We start from the raw sequence: 13,764 nt of genomic DNA on the forward strand, positions 1-13,764 counted from the left end.
CAAGGAAGTATATAAATGTCAATGAAAGACTGACCTTTGCTATTTAAAGTGAGCACCACCACAAAAAATATAACATTTATAATCTGATATATATAACAATGTGTAAGTTTAACCAATCACACCTAACCTAGTTTTTATTTACTTTAAATTGTATTTCACATATCACCCACAGTCCTAGAGATTTGGAGAAGCTTGCTCTTTGAGACTAAAATGCAAGGGGATAAATCTTTCTTTTATATATTATGTGCATAAGACTATAAAAATTTCAAAAGGATGATGGGTTTGGGGAGAAAATTCAGTTGTTTTCTTATACTTTGGAAACAACTTTACCAACTCAACTCTTACTGGTTATTTGTAGGGTGCCAATGGAATGAAAGGAGAAAAAGGAGACTCTGGATTACCAGGTCCTCAGGGTCCTTCCGTAAGTTGATGGTGGCTGAACTTCCGCAGTTACTAAAGAACTCTAAAACAGGCCTATTATTTACCAAGTTCAATCTGTGCCAGATGGCTTATCAACAGTAGAAAGACTGTGAACCTTTTAGTTTGTCAAACTATAGAAAAAATGTCTGTCGGCCTTTTACGATGAGAGACAATGTGTCTCAGAAGTCTGAGTTAAAAGCAGTTTTTTAGGAGACTGTCTAATCCTAAGGAGAAAAAATCAATGGTTTTCCCATAACACTTTTGGGTAGAGCTTTGTGATTACAGAGCACACTTTTTTTCCCCCCTCCAGAGCCCTGTTGCTGCTCAGTGAAATATTGGAGAGTTTAATAGTGATTGTGATATTATAGCATCTCTTGATGATTGCTGTCCTTTCTTTTAACGTACTTTAGATTTATTCTGCCTTTTGTAAAACAGCTGTATTTTTTTAAAGTTTTTTCTTGCTATTGTTGCTGATCTCAAGAAGGCATTTCTAAACATAAAGAATCAAATGCCTCACTTTTTCTAGTATCCTTCTTCCTCTGCAGCTATTAATGGCCTTAGCAGAACCCTAGCACAAGATCCAAGCCAAACTGCCTTATCTAAATGAAGTAACCAAATCCATGTTTATTTTTTGGACATACAGATCATAGGCCCACCAGGCCCACCAGGCCCCCATGGCCCACCAGGCCCCATGGTAAGCCTCTCTTCTCTACAAAATGTAATCATGTATTTATGAGTATGCTACTAGAAAAACATGAACACATCCCTCACAACAGCCAGCTTGTATTTTGGGCTGCTCTCTGTAGAATGAACAGAAAATACGAAGTGCTCTGAGATATCTGACTTTACAGTATTGGCCTTCGTTCCCAAATACGTCTCTTGAAAAGAGATAGTTTTGTGATAGGAGAGTCAAGGATAGATTTGACAAGCTTTACTCCAACCTCCAGTATGAACGTCAAAAAATCATCTTAACCAACCCATTTAGGCCATTCATAGCATAACAGGATTAATAATTGTAACCATTAATGAATGTGTCTAACCAACTTTGAAACATTTTAATGAGATTTTAATAGGCACATTTATAAAATAATATGAGAAAAATTGTAGATGACATATATTGTTGCTTTTTCTTTTCACCTTTATGGTACTCTGGTGGATCCAGTGTTCACCGCAAGTATCCCTCAGACAATGGCCATGCCTTCACAGAACTATCTGGTGAGGAAGGCAGCCATTAAGCCAGTGTAATTCTCAAAATGTCCACCTAATGGCGGTAGTGTTAAGGCTAGAGCATAGAAGGTGGAGTGCTTCAGCTGCTTTTGACTGGGGCAGGATGGGTACAAGTCAGGCAGCCTCTAAGGTCACATTCATCCCTAAGGTATCTCAATAAACTCTATGCCTTTAGTCATACAGATTAAATAAACTGTGGGTCATGTTTTCCCCCTGGAACATCACTGGAATGATCTAAGCTGCAAAGCATAGCCCCAGACCCAATCATCTATTTCTTACTAACTGTTGTTTTCTATTTCATATCATGAAATAGTTATAATTAACATTATTTTCTTAATACTAAACTGTTCATTAAGAATTAAGCAAATGACATACTTTTGGCTTTCTTTTATACTCCCTCCACTTTAAGTTAGAAGATTAAAATTTTAAAGGCTATATCTTATTCATATCATAAAATTGATTAGTTTAAAGGGATTTTAACCATTACTAAAATAAAATAAGAATACTTGATAAAGTAACAGCCATTCCCTGAAAATGCTTATCCACTGCTTATCTAAAGGGAAAATATTATTCCAATGCAGACATATAACAAATATTTGTATATTGCTTGACAAAAAATTTTTCCTACAGTTGTATGATTTCGCTGTTGGGTGTTTAAATACTCCTCTCTCCAAAGAGTTAATTCAAATAACTTGAAAGGTTTAAAGCAATCCACAGTAACCTTTAGGTAATTTAGGTTAGCTAATTAGTCTCTATGGTTAGATTTTCCACAAAATACAGGAGAAAAGCCCTGATGCATGTATGCGTTATAACTTCCTTCCATTGGTAAACAACTGTTACAAAAGCCTTGAAGAATTCGTCTTCGTAAAAACAAATGCATTCTAACTAATAATGATTAGTGCTCTGTGGATAGAATCCTTTCCTTAGTCTTAAATTAATGATGCCACAGAGTCCCAAACTTGACTATCATCTCCTCGTTTCCTTCTTTCTTTAGATTCTTCTTGGGTCTAGAGGATTCAGTAACGGGAAAAGGTCTTCCCTTCACCAGGACTTCTCTTTGGCAAATTTCTGTATTTTAGGACCTATCTCTATTCTGTGTAACTCCAAGTATGTCACATGTTCCACCTAGATTTTATGAAAATATGGATTTGAGAAATAGGAGTAGTGTGGGTTCACAATACTTTTTTAAAATGTTTTTCTTACATATTTCTCCCTCTCACAGGTATTTAGCAGAACAAATTGCTGTTAGTGAATTTCCAATTACAGAACAATCCAAGAGCTGGAAGGAACATTCACTAGGTGTTAACATCCACTGTCCTGCCTCTAGCTATAGCTCCAAGAAGAAGATTCTTGTTTTACATCTCTTTGGTTACTCTATACAATAATCACTTCTGTTAGGAAGTAGTGAATCAATTCTTAATTAAAATCTGTGTTTTTCATTTTCAGGGACCTCATGGACTTCCTGGACCAAAGGTAATCCAAAAAAATCCCTTGATTATTGGATTTCTGTTTCCCTGTTAATCATGGAGAAGCATGACGGAAGCATGTCTGTCCCATCTTATTTATCTGTTATATAATGTTATATAATGTTGTATAATCTTTAAGCCTTTAAGTATCCAGATGTTTAAATCTCACAACACAGAATGTCTTACAACAAATTTAAGTGATATCACCTGGAGATGAATTACTCCTCGTTTTGCCTTTTTCCATGACACTATGTAAGTTTCTTAATCACTAATCATAATATGTATACTCACAATCAACCATTTAGAGGTGAATCTGATGAGATTCTCAGACTGGTTCAGATGTTCTTTCTTATGGTATCATTAGTTGCATATTTAGGTGTAACTGATACCCCTTGTTTGTCATATAGCGGTGCTGCATCTAAATGCTTTAACTATCCAACATCTTAATTTTGTACTCCCCCAGAGATCACTGGTCTAGAATGGGGTAGAGTGTATCATGTACTCTTTGCTCTGGATTAATAAGAGAACAATAGAGAATACCCCTGCTCATCAGAATTAGTGCAGCTTATATTGTAAAGATGGTTTCCATCAGTTCTTTGCTTTTGTGTAGACCAAGAGGACATTTTGGAGAGTTAAAATGAGCCCTGAAAGAAAGGTTTCTTCTTCCAGGCAGCATATGCAATGAGTTCCTATGTTCTAACCTCAGCTTTGCCACTAACAGGCCATGTCACTTTCAGCAGACCATTTACCCGCTCTGATCCTTCTTTTACTCAACTAGGCAACTGACCTCATAGCGTAGCGATAATTTAATGGGTATATTTGTAAGATACTTAGCACAATATCTGGTGCAGTTGTCAATAAACACCCAATAAATATCAGTTGTTATCTTATGATTTGATGCTTTGTTCTGAATTTAAAAATTCAGGAAAAAAAAACTCATGAGAGAAGGTTCAAGGACTCTTGAAAGCTCCTTAGTAGTGAGTTGGTGCATTTACATGGTGAGAGGTAGGGGAACACATAAATGCAATGTTGGAGCTAGAAATCAGAAAGCTTAGAGGCAGCCCACCCTCTCCTTTAGGAACTTCCTGTGGCCCACTCAGCTTTAGGAATGCAGAAGTATTGGTTGGACCCCAGAAATCTGAGTTTCATTTTTTGGGGTCAGGCAGGTGACTCACCCATGAATGGGAAAAATTCATGCCTCTTTATTCTTCTTAGAACACCATACTTCTAGTAAGGCCAGTGTCTCAGAAGCACGGATTATAGTTTGAGTTAAGAGCATTGTGCTGTGGGTCAGAAGGGAGAGCCCATCTATCAACTTTGTGGTCTTGGTAGCTATCTAACCTCTCTGGGTCTTTTTCCCCCACTCTGGACTAAATCAGTAGTTCCTACTCCTGGCTTCTCCTTGGATTTTAAGGCACTACTTAAATAATAGGTTTCAGAAAATTATTAAGTTTGGAAAGATCTCATAGATTACCTGTGATAGTTCCTTGATTTTATAGATGATAAACCATAGGTCCATGAAATTTAGATTATTTGCCCTAAGTTACACTGCTAACTAAATGACTAATCTGGGACTAGAAATTAGGTCCAGAGTTGAAATTTGGTCTTTCTGACACTACATTTGATTATTTATAAATTCAACTTCTCAGTTCATGCCCACTCATGTTAATGTATGATTCCTCACCACAGAATTCTGTGGCCTACCAAGGCGGCCCTGCCTATTCATCATCTCAAGACCTCTAGCTGAAAGTCCATACACATACATACAAAGCCATCAATCTCAAGTTGAGACCAGTTAACTAATGCTGACTGTTGAGCCTTGGCCTTAACCTCCCCTTGACTTTAGCTCTGTGACATTCCCAGGACCACCCTTTACTGATCACAGCACATTTGGATTTCCTACCGTGGCAGCGCTGCAAACGTCCTATCTTCAGAATCCCCAGAACCCATTAGGTCGTGCTGGTGTGTTCATTACTTTGTGACCCCTTTGGAAATTCAAACACTAAGTGGGGTCCTGGACTCTATGTATAACAAGCATCACACTGATTTTCATCAATCGGACACCTAGGGAAAATACCTCCCAGGTTAATAATCCTTCCTGCCATGTAAACACAATCTCTCCTGCTCTCACGCCTATCCAGAGAGACTCTATAGGGCATTTGAGACTCCATCTTCCTTTCACAAATCTTCCCAGATTTTTGTGATGAAATTAATGTCTGTACTTAAAAGTTGGAAAGTGAACAGGTCAGAACTCTATTTCTGCTGCTGATAGAAAATAGATGTACCGTATTCTTAGGTTTTTAAATATCAGAGTCAAGAGAATTTGTCACTTACCATGGCTTTTGTAATGTCACCTGAGGTGAAACTTCAACTTTATTTATTATAACATTGGGCAGACAGACAGTTATCAAAACTACATTTAAGTACTGTGGTCTTCATAGTCTCTTCTGGGATTGGCTATTTGTTGTCTATTCTGTTGATTAATCCATGTAGGGATCTAACTTGGCAATGTCCGTGAATGAGGACTCACTACATGGCAACACTTCAAACATCAGCTGCTACATTTTTAGCTCATTCCCCAGGGTAAAATGCTTAAAGGCTTAAAATATGTGTATATAACACTGTCCTGCATATTCCAGTTTTTCAGTCCAGCAGAGTGGGTTTTTCTACTGAGCCTCCTTCAACATCCTCCACTCTGTCTCTGATTTGCTTGGTGAGCAAAAGGTACCATAACACCAGTTTCTTTGAGGTAGATCTGAAAAATTCTAGAACTCAGTCATACACATTTCAATTGCAAGGAGTACGCTTTCTCAGGAATTTCCTAGAACGTTATTTGCCGATTTCAGTTTATTAATTTTGTTACACATGTTTGAAATGAATGTTTAACTGATGCAAAACAAGTCTAGCCTCACTCTGCTGTTACCTAGAACTGGAATCTGCAACCATTTCAGAGACTGGCTCTCTTCTCTCACAGTTAAAGCACCCATGATAGCAACCAAAATTGGCATTTGCTTTTGCATTTAGGGTGAACCAGGGTTAAATGGTGTTAAAGGATTGAAGGGTGAACCAGGTCAAAAGGGTGACAGAGGACCCCTTGGTCTTCCAGTAAGTAAAGAAAACTTTCCATTTCAGTGCAAATCTCAGACTTTTCTTTCTACCCTAAGTAACAACTCTGGTTTACTCAGTGACTATCTCACATTTGAGGTTTCTGTGATTGGAAAACATATTATAGTAGAGCAGAGCTTAGCCCAGTTTTGTTTGATGCCTGCTCTTGTGTCAGAGGAAGACCCATGACAAACAGTGCTGTCCATGTTCTGTCATTCAGTTACACACATGCCAACCTTCCTCTCTTAAGGCTGATGATTCTTCTCCCATCACCCTGCCCTTTAAAAAAGCATTGTGCTGATTATGTCATAATTTCTCACAAATGTTTTTATAATTTAGTTCAGTTTAGAACCCTCCCTCAATTTTATTTCCTCCTTCAGTACCAAAAACTGTAGCCCTCTGTTGGGTGGCAGGTATGCAGTTAGCCATTGCTGATGGCGTGAGGTCAGCGCTGTGGCTCCTTACATTAATCAATCATATATCATGGTCTAAGTGTTGTGTGTGTTATCTGTTTTGAAAATGCCTTCTTATGAGGTTCTTTTGGCAACAGTGAAGGATAGTATGGAAGAAGTATTTTGCGGTTGTTTTGAGATTTTTATTTTTAATAAAAAGGGAATTCTCATCTGCCATGCACTTTAGGCCAATCTTCTTTCCACAACTAAAAAGAGATTTTTAAAGAGGACGATTAAATATGAGGTTTTAGGTTAAAGGTTTTAATATGCTGACTATTCAGTGAATGAAGATAGAAGGCAGTAAAGAACATTATAGATTATGTTATTAAAATAAGACATAAAGTTGGTTAAAAACAGTTCACATGAATATTTTACATATAAAAATGTTAGTGCCTACTTATTTCGCGGTGCCTACTTATTTCACTTTAAGTGTTAAGTATCCTTACAGAGATCAGGCACATAGTGGATACTTAATATGTACTCACTTATTGAATGAATGATACAAGCTTGTGTTAGACTATAGGTTAAATCACACCAATTAGACCAATGGACCATGGGCACAAAACCTCTGTGACATGTGTGAGTCATTAGTTCACATTCCAGGTAAATATAATGTTATACTCTCAGTACAAAAATTTTACCATCTCCCTGTTTGTTTTTACATGCTATAATAATGGTGACTCTGAAGAAAGTACCAGAAGACAAAAGAAAGTTTGGATTTCTATTTTATTAAACCCTTAATCCAATTTCTTTAAAGTTTATCTTAATTCCAAATTTAGGGCTAGTGACAATTTTTATGCAACATTTAGCCAAAAACTGTACATATGCTAGCATTAAACAACAACATAACATTTTTAAAAATTTTAATCATTGCTAACTAAAGATGTATTTTGCATGTATAGTCTGACTCATAATAGGACTATACAGAAGGAATTGTAAAATAAAAAAACTAAAACTACCCGAATATAATGGTAGATAGCATCATTGGTAGAGTCTGCATCTGGAATAGGTTTTTTCTTCCATTTTTTATTATTAACTATATCTGCAGCATAAAATGGGAACATAATTCTGCAACCTTGCCAAGAAAATTTGTAGGGCTAGTGTATTGTCTTTCTTAAATACTCCTTGATTTAATCAATATTTTTAAAGGACTATAAATCAGTAATTGAGTTTTGGGATACAAAAGTCATATTCAAAGAAGTAATTGTGCTAATTCTTAAAACAAGCATTGAAAGTGTCATATTTTATCACACACTATGCATAGCTTGGAGATCAAGGTAAAAAAAAAAAACACGTCGCTTAGGAACAACATTGCATTTTTAAAGCATTTCCCTTTCAGACGTTGATGCAATGATTATTTGAAGTGAATTGAAGAGCAGTTTTGTTTGGGACAGTTATTTTTTGTTTGGACTCATGAAATTTTCCCAGCTTTTTCCTGTTCCTAGAAGTCCCTCTAGTGGTAACTAATGTGAACACAGTAAGAACAACCCAGAAAACAATGAGTATTATTCATGTAAAATCCAGACTCATTCTGGCATGTTAAAATTCTGCATTTGTTATTCAAAAGTGCTATTTTAACAACAAACAAACAAACAAACAAAAAACTAGTCTTTTTCTTCTCTGAAATGCTAACTTTGATTGATTATTATAATGAGCCCTTTCTTAGATTGTTGGCCACGTTTTTTCAAAACCTAAAGAAATCTATTGTGAATAGTACAGTCTTTAGAAAGTGAGTATCATATGGAAATTAGCACTCTGTGACTTACCAGTAATTCCTAGAAAGCCTACTTTATAAACCTCATTGACTTGATTTCTGAAGAATTTGTCGAATGGAAATGTCATTAAAATGCCATCATCTGTGGGGCATTTATTGTCACGTGTTTCGTTTTTTTTTTTTTTTAACTAACAATTTGTAGCAATGTGATATTCATCCCAGAACCCTGTGACTGCGTATTATGTTGTTTGAAGCGTTACATTTGTTCATTAGTACCTCATACTAATCTCTGTTCTTGTCATTCGTGTTATACCCACCAACCCTGCTACCAACCAAATCACACAGGGAGCATCTGGCTTAGACGGGAAGCCAGGATCCCGGGTGAGTCAGTACCTCATCTTGCTCCAACATGTTTTGTGGCTATGCTTTTGTGCTTCAGGACAGACTCTTTTGCCCCATGTACTTCCATCCAATGATGAGGGCTTCACGGGACTGGAGGGAAAGAAGAAGATGTACAAAGATAGTGGTACAAAACGGAAAGGTGGACAGAGCAGAAGAAGCCTCAGTTCCAGTCTGGATAATTTGCTAGGTGGAGAGAATGGCCAGTCTAATTGGCTTCATTAACTTAGAAGCCTAGACAAAGTTTTCTATAACTAAAGGACAGTTCCCATAATTCCATGAGCAAGTTCCTCTGAAGGGATGAAAATAATGTGAATTTATTTGAACTCACTCTTCCTTTTATGTTTCTGTCCATATTAAAAATGTAACTTCTTTCCTGGAACTAACTTTCAGATCTTTGTTCATCGAAGTGACCTGTCTGTCTTCTGTCATTTTGTCTCTTTTCTTTGGTTCTTAACAGTTCCATCTCTTAAATTTTAGCCACAGATAATCAGTATTTAGAAGTTTTCTGAAGATGAACTTTGAATTCAGGCAGTAAGAAAATCAGATGAGATGATAAGAATTCACCAATATTAGAATGAGTTTAAGCCCTAAATTATTTCATATCGCAAAGCTGTAATAGAAAAAAAGAATAGAACAGAAATATGAATAATAAAAATAGTATAACCATAATATATATAATATAATAAATATATTATATATATTATAAGTAAAAACTGTGCTGGAATACTTCCTACATTTGCAAATATTAGAATACATTCTTTGCAAATAAGGACAGTCTTCTTGAAAATGAGTAAATCACTTGAAGTCCTTGCTACATCTTTAAGAATCAAAAAGAAATTCCAAGCTTTTCAATTCTAAAAACCTGCTTCAGGCAGTCATTATTTTCACTGGACCTAGTGTTCCTGTATTCATTCAGTCTGAGACAGAAATCCTAATCCTGAGCCAGGAGGCCAGAGGGCAATTATGCCATTAAATCAGCCGGCTGCCGGGTTTATGCCTTGTAAGACTGTAGCAGAAGCTAGGAGAGTAATTCCTTCCCTCTGAGCCCCCTGCTGCTCCCAACAGAGCTGGAGAAAGTTTGGTTTGAACAGTTAAACACTGTTCTCATTTACTTAATATTTTTTTCCACCTGTGTAACTGTTCCAGCCTCTTAAACAGCTGAAAACAAAGCTTCGTGGCCGAGGAGTGTGAGAGTGAAAGTGGGTGGAGAATGGACTTGAAGAAGTGATACGAAGGGAAAGCACCTCCATTTCTCTCCTTAAGATTATGGGGGCAAAGTGAAGATGTTCCTTGAAGTCAGGGAGGAAGTATATAGTTAAATATGACTTACAGTTTCTCGTGTGTACTCTTCATTAAAATATGCAGTTACATAACTCACCCTTTTTGCATGGGTTTCTTGGAAACTGCTGGCCGGAAAGAATCAAGTATAAAGCACTTTGAAAGGAGATGAGTCGTCTTACTGACTTTCTAAGGCATCATTCACCCAGGAAAAGTCCAGGATAAAATATAACTGCTTTTCGTATGGCCCTTTGGATATGTCTCTATCTTATTTTTGTCTTTTTTTTTAGGGTACAGATGGCCCTATGGGACCCCATGGCCCTGCAGGTCCCAAAGGAGAAAGAGTAAGTTGCTCCTGAGGTTATTAAGCTGTGACCTAAAGAAAACACACTGTGGCTTTTCTGGCTTAGCTGAACTGAACTGTTCATTTCCCAGAAAAAATAAAGGACCATCTAACACATTGAATGAAAATATACCATCTTAAGTCCTAATCAGAGTTCTCACACGGAGAGAACAACAGAGTATTAAATAGAATGTGGCTGCCTTAACAAAAAATAATGAATACATTTACATAGCTAAAATAAATAGCTCAGACCATTCCTTCTTAACCCATAAGGAAGATATTTGCATTTGGCTTGAATCCAGAAAGTTGAAGTCAATGGGGCTAAAATTTCCAGGACTACATATTCTGGTTGATAATCTTTTATATAAAGCTACTGTATTCACTCAGAGTAAGTTATAACTTTTTTTTTTTAAGGAAATTACAAAACCTAAGTATTCTCCACACAGTTACACATGCTCCTTTATTTATTTATTTATTTTAGCAAAAGAATAGGCCGTCTATCTTTAACCATAAGGAAATAATTTCAGTGCATTATAGAACAAAAACCTTTCACTAACCTCCCTATTGAGAGGCCATGTTTCCGTATCCTTGGGAGAAAAAAAAAAAAAGACATTCAGAGTGGAAGATAAATATCTGACACAAAAAAATGTATCGCAGCGTCAGCAGCTGGTCATCTGTCTGGAACTTTTCTCCCTCTTTCTCTATTTTTCTCCCACTTTTTCTTTTCTTCACTTTGGAAAACTTAGAAGTTGTGTGTGTGTGTGTGTGTGTGTGTGTGTGTGTGTGTCTGAGTGGACTTGTGTCATCAATTTCCCCACCATCCAGGATAAGCTGGAAAGAAAGATGCAAGGACTTCACAATGTTGGAATGATTCATTGTGCAAGTTGCAGTTTTTTAAAACTAGATAGAGTTTCTTCAGTCTGGGGTAATTTGCTTTAAAACAGAGGGCCACGTAGTGATTTCTTTGGCAAACATCCCAATTCCATAATTCTATGTTCTATAAAATGAATTCATTCATTCAGTAAATATTTATTACATTTTGTGATGTATAAAACACAGTGTACTCTTAGTGTGAAATGCAAACACTTCTCCCATTTGTGGAGTCTATTTTGCCAATTTGCTCCAGTGAATTGAATAATACCATTATAATTGATTCATCATCCTATAACCTTTTACTAATACTATATATTAGTATTAGAATAATACCATTATTAGTATTAGTATTAGTATTAGTATTAGTATTAGTATTACCATTATTAGAATTAGTATTAGAATAATACCATTATAATTGATTCATCATCCTATAACCTTTCACTAATACTATATATATATATATATATATATACATACACACATATATGTATATGCACATACATACATATGTATGTATATATATACACATATAATCTTAAAACTGTAAAGGAAATAGCTATTTCGCTGACCTAGCAGAGTTTATAATCTAAGTGCAGAGAAAAAAAGTATCAGCAAGAAATAACCAGATCATGAGGCCAAAGTGAATACAAACAGTACAGAACTGTACATACAATGATGAGGAAGTCTGGCTTCATCCAAGAATACTTCTAGAAAGAGGTGAGTCCTAAAGGAATGAATTATCTGAATCTGCAATTGTCTTACTTCTAAACTCAAACCGATTTAGGAAGATCACCTTCATTAAAAATATTTAAAAGCTAAGAGGCTCATGCTGCTGACGCATTGAAGCGTTGTATCAAGAAATCCAGCACGTGTCCTAAAAATGGAGCAGCAAATCGCAAGTCGTCTTTTGGCAGAATGCCCTTGGGGCTCAAGAGGGTTTACCGTATGGTAAATCAGCTGCTACTTCCGATAGCTCCTCGGTGTCACAAGAATATCAGGTATCGGCGCTGGGGCAGGATTAACTGGGAGAGCAAATGAAATCGCTAAGAATTTTTGAAGACATAGTTTAAGTCAAATGGTGTGCAGTGTGAAGTGTTACACTTGTATTTACTCAGCACGTTAACTATCTTCACTGGCTCAAGTATCAGTACTCTCCAAGTGCCCCTCACCCAAAGTGCTAAACTGGAGTGTTATTCTCAAAGTTAATTGACCGAGGTGTCACCTGGACTCTCTTGAAGAAGTTTCCACTTTTAAAGAGGGAGGAATCAGGATTCCATTCCAGATAATTCCTCGGTGTGGGCATGCAAGTTAAAGAGCCTGAATGAAATGAGACCAGCCTAAAAGAAGACTAACATTGGACGTTGTCATTCAGAAATTGTCAAAAACGTGAGTGACAGCATGAGCCCTTCAAGCACCTGATGGTCCCTGCCTTGAGCTGATTTCTTCATCTGGCCTTGTCAATGCTTAGGAACTCTGTGAAGGGTGTTAAATTTGAGAGGTTTAAAAGTGTTTCGGGAATTATTTAATCCAGGAGAAGTTACACGTTCGAGTCCCTATTTCATTTCATATCTCATATTCAAATTAATATTTCACTCCTAAAAGTTTTCTAGCTGAGACCATTAGGATGCCTTTGGCTCTAAGTGACAGAATCCCAACTCAAAATGGCTTATGCAATAAAGAAACTAAATATTGTTTTATCTAACAAAATATTCAAAGGAGGGACTCTCTGCTCTGCTTCTGTTCCCTTTCCACATGCTGGCTTTGTCTTGTGATCACAGGCAAACAGGTCACCATCCCTACAAACCTCCTCTCCAATGAGGGATCGTCTTCTCCTTAGCAGTGAGCAAACCTTCCCCATCACTTTCCCTCTGACTTCCCTCAACACCTCATTGGCCAGAGTCCGGACACATGTCCTCTTCTGAAGCAGTCACTGGCGAGTGAAATGGAATTGTCATTACCTTAAAGTAATTGTTTGGGGTGAGCAATTCTATAAGAGGAGTTCCACAAACAAATACCTTTGTGACAGCTTAATTCAAACAAGTCATGGTATATTAATTTTAAAAACAAAAGAAAGCCAATAAAGCTGAAGGTACTCAGAGGAGGGGAAAAGGGAATAGGTATATCAAAAGAATCTGTGGAGATTTTTCAAGGTAGACCTACTCCAGGTTATGCGAACCCTCTTTTTAAACCCCCACCTCCCACTACACCCCCCATCCTACCCCCACACGTGCACACATATACACCACCACCATCACCACCATTAAAAAAAATCATAAAATAACACTGCCAGATCAAACAGAAAGAGATTTATTTTGAATTGGTAGCCAAACCCTTTTCATTAAAAATAAGACTTCTGATTGTATATTAATAATGATAGCTACCACTTATGTATGAGACATATTATTCGATGACATATAATTTGATACTTTATAATCACATTTAATCTTCAGAGCAAGTCTTGCAGAATATGTATTATTCTTCTTA

The 13,764-nt window shown here is 36.7% G+C and overlaps 1 protein-coding gene across 18 annotated transcripts in view; it reads left to right on the forward strand.

Moving 5' to 3' along the window:
• Positions 1 to 13,764, forward strand: part of COL25A1 (collagen type XXV alpha 1 chain) — a 468,462-nt gene that overhangs the window by 435,573 nt on the left and 19,125 nt on the right. For 11 of the 18 annotated variants that reach the window (XM_045470776.1, XM_045470716.1, XM_045470732.1 and 8 more), the window contains 6 exons: positions 359 to 421; positions 1,064 to 1,114; positions 3,094 to 3,120; positions 6,138 to 6,218; positions 8,730 to 8,765; positions 10,355 to 10,408. In XM_045470776.1, coding sequence (XP_045326732.1) covers positions 359 to 421; positions 1,064 to 1,114; positions 3,094 to 3,120; positions 6,138 to 6,218; positions 8,730 to 8,765; positions 10,355 to 10,408 — 312 coding nt within the window. The remainder of the gene's footprint in view (positions 1 to 358; positions 422 to 1,063; positions 1,115 to 3,093; positions 3,121 to 6,137; positions 6,219 to 8,729; positions 8,766 to 10,354; positions 10,409 to 13,764) is intronic. The other 7 variants (XM_045470805.1, XM_045470802.1, XM_045470759.1 and 4 more) reach the window with 2 other exon arrangements.

Source organism: Leopardus geoffroyi, chromosome B1 (genome assembly GCF_018350155.1).
Source record: "Leopardus geoffroyi isolate Oge1 chromosome B1, O.geoffroyi_Oge1_pat1.0, whole genome shotgun sequence".
NCBI lineage: Eukaryota > Metazoa > Chordata > Mammalia > Carnivora > Felidae > Leopardus > Leopardus geoffroyi.